Source organism: Ziziphus jujuba, chromosome 8 (genome assembly GCF_031755915.1).
Source record: "Ziziphus jujuba cultivar Dongzao chromosome 8, ASM3175591v1".
In the NCBI taxonomy this organism is placed as follows: domain Eukaryota; kingdom Viridiplantae; phylum Streptophyta; class Magnoliopsida; order Rosales; family Rhamnaceae; genus Ziziphus; species Ziziphus jujuba.
The window spans coordinates 7,325,666-7,328,397 of NC_083386.1; the positions used below are offsets into that span (position 1 = coordinate 7,325,666).

At 36.5% G+C, this 2,732-nt stretch overlaps 1 protein-coding gene across 1 annotated transcript; it reads left to right on the top strand.

Moving 5' to 3' along the window:
- The first annotated feature begins 1,009 nt into the window (after positions 1 to 1,009).
- On the top strand, positions 1,010 to 2,335 carry LOC132805037 (receptor like protein 27-like). The gene has a single exon (XM_060819786.1). It carries the CDS (start codon positions 1,010 to 1,012, stop codon positions 2,333 to 2,335), a length of 1,326 nt encoding a protein of 441 aa, XP_060675769.1.
- Positions 2,336 to 2,732: the final 397 nt, after the last annotated feature.

Genomic DNA, 2,732 nt, shown 5'->3' on the forward strand with positions numbered 1-2,732 from the left:
CTTCAAAACACTAGTTCGGAATTTGACCGTGTTAGAAATACTTATCCTTAGTTTTGTAGATATGTCATCTAAGGTACTTGATTTACTTGCAAATTTCACTTCTTTAAGGACATTGATTCTTAGGGATTGTGAACTATATGGTGATTTTCCTGGAAAAAATTTTCAACTGCCAAACCTACAAGTTTTGAGTGTGTGGTCCAATGAGAATCTCACTAGTTGTTTGCCTAAATTCCGGCAAAGATGCTCTCTTACAAAATTGAGTCTAAGTAATACCAACTTTTTTGGAGGCCTACCCTCTTCAATTGAAAAACTTGACACATTAGATATGTTAGACATTAAAAATTACAATTTTTCAAGGCCTATTCCATCTTCCCTTGGTAAACTTACCCAACTCACATATCTACACCTGGGAAATAATAATTTCAATGGTGGCATTCCGTCCTCCCTTCGAAACCTTGCCAACCTCACATTATTCTCAGTTAGGATAAATAAATTAACCGGTCCAATCCCACCATGGCTGGGGAACCTTACCAAACTAACCAGACTAGACCTTCAGAAAAATCTATTGCATGGTCCAGTTCCACAATCATTATTTATGCTCATGAATCTTGAAACTCTATTTATAAATAATAACAATTTGAGAGGCAATTTGAAATTTGACATGTTTTTTAACATGAAAAGTCTCACTCATCTCCAACTTGGCGACAGTAATATGTCATTGATCTTTGGAGAAGCAAGCAGAAACTCAACGGATTCAAAATTTAAGCTTCTAGATCTGGGTTCCTGCAACCTGAGAAAATTCCCGCATTTTCTCATGCATCAAAATGAAATGGAGTGGTTGGTTCTTGACGAAAACAATATAGATGGCCAAATACCAAATTGGATGTTGAATGTAAGCATAAACACATTGACCAAGTTGCAAATTTCCTAAAACCTTCTAACAGGCTTTAACCAACTTCCTGTAGTTCTTCCTTGAGTTAACTTACGCCTATTTCTTATTTCGTCCAATATGTTGCAAGGACCATTACCAATTCCTCCACCATCCATTTTTGAATATGATGTCTTAAACAATATGCTGACGAGAGAAATTTCACCTGATCTGTTTTGCAATATGAGCTCACTTTACTACCTTGATTTGTCTAATAACAACTTGGGTGGCATAATTCCACCATGTTTGGGAAACTCAAGTAGTTCTCTAATAACTTTGAGCTTGAGAAACAATTCTTTACGTGGTATCATTCCGGAAATGTGCAACAATAATGGGAGTAACTTGAAAATGATTGATGTTAGTCATAATCGGTTGCAAGAGGAGCTACCACAATTGTTGTCCAACTATTTGATGCTTGAAGCAATTGTGGTCTCAGACAATCAATTGCATGATTCTTTTCCATCTTGGTTAGGATCCCTTCCATTCTTCAAAGTTCTCATGCTGCGCAATAATGGGTTCTATGGTGTAATTGGCGTACCCAAAAAGGATTTAGACTTCTCCAATTTGCTGGTGCTTGATCTATCTTCTAATAGTTTTACTGGTGAATTACCATCTCAATACATCTTTAATTGGAATACCATGAAGTCTATCAAACCTAATGGCTTGAGATATATGAGTGCCACTTGGAGCATAACTTTTTTAAATTATTATTACTACAGGAATGATCTGAGTTATAGGATCACAATGATGTATAAAGGGGTACCTACGTATTACAATGCCATCCAAGATGTCTTTTCTTTCATTGATTTATCAGATAACAGATTTGAAGGAGAGATTTCTGGCTTGTTTGGGAGCCTAAAGGCACTTTACCCGTTGAACTTTTCCAACAACATGCTCACTGGTTGCATCCCATCGTCGTTGGGGTATTTAACAAAACTTGAGTCATTGGACCTTTCTCGAAACAACCTCTCCTGTCATATCCCCCAACAACTGAAGCAACTTGGATTCCATTCAAGCTTTAACGTCTCCTACAACAATCTCACAGGGCCTATACCTCAAGAGAACCAGTTTAATGTGTTTGACATTAGTTCCTTTGATGGGAACCCAGAATTGTGCAGTGATCCACTGCCAAAGAAATGTGGAAATTTACAATCCTCCCCATCACCTTTTGAGGAAGATCATAAGCATTCAAACTCTATACTCAAAAAAGACCGGATATCTATATTGGCAGGTTATATAAGTGGGCTGGTTGTTGGAGTGGTTCTTGCTGACATTGCAATGAAGAGGACCCCTGAATGGTTGGTTGAGATGCTGTCAAAAAAGGAGAAAGGCAAGGAGGGGACAAAGAACTTGAGTAGTTCCACCAAGCTTTATATGTTTATGCTTTGCCATGATCTTGTATTTTAATCATAATGACTCTGTATTTTCATTCTGCTTTACTACCATGCCATGTCATTAGTGTGGATTTGTACGTTATAATGAGGTGTTGAATTGGAAAAAGAAAAAATTTATATATGGTGGTTTGTATTAGTTTGAACTTTGAGCTCCTTTTTGCACATACTACACTATATAAGTAAATAGGGGAGACATCAAGGATTCGGCATATGTGGTTTGTTCAATGTAATACTCAAAGATGGATTATATAAATTAAGCAACAAAATAACATATACATGTAATGCGTATCTCTCTCTCTGTATATAAGCAGTAAAATGGAATGGCAGTCTTCTAGCTATCTTAATTTTTTGTGCAACCATATATAATTCATATATCGAACAAAAAGCGGTAACTCTTTAAGAACATATTC

What these genes read in the sequence shown, in the direction of transcription:
- LOC132805037 (XM_060819786.1), top strand. Translation starts at nt 1,010, where the DNA reads ATGTTGCAAGGACCATTACCAATTCCTCCACCATCCATTTTTGAATAT.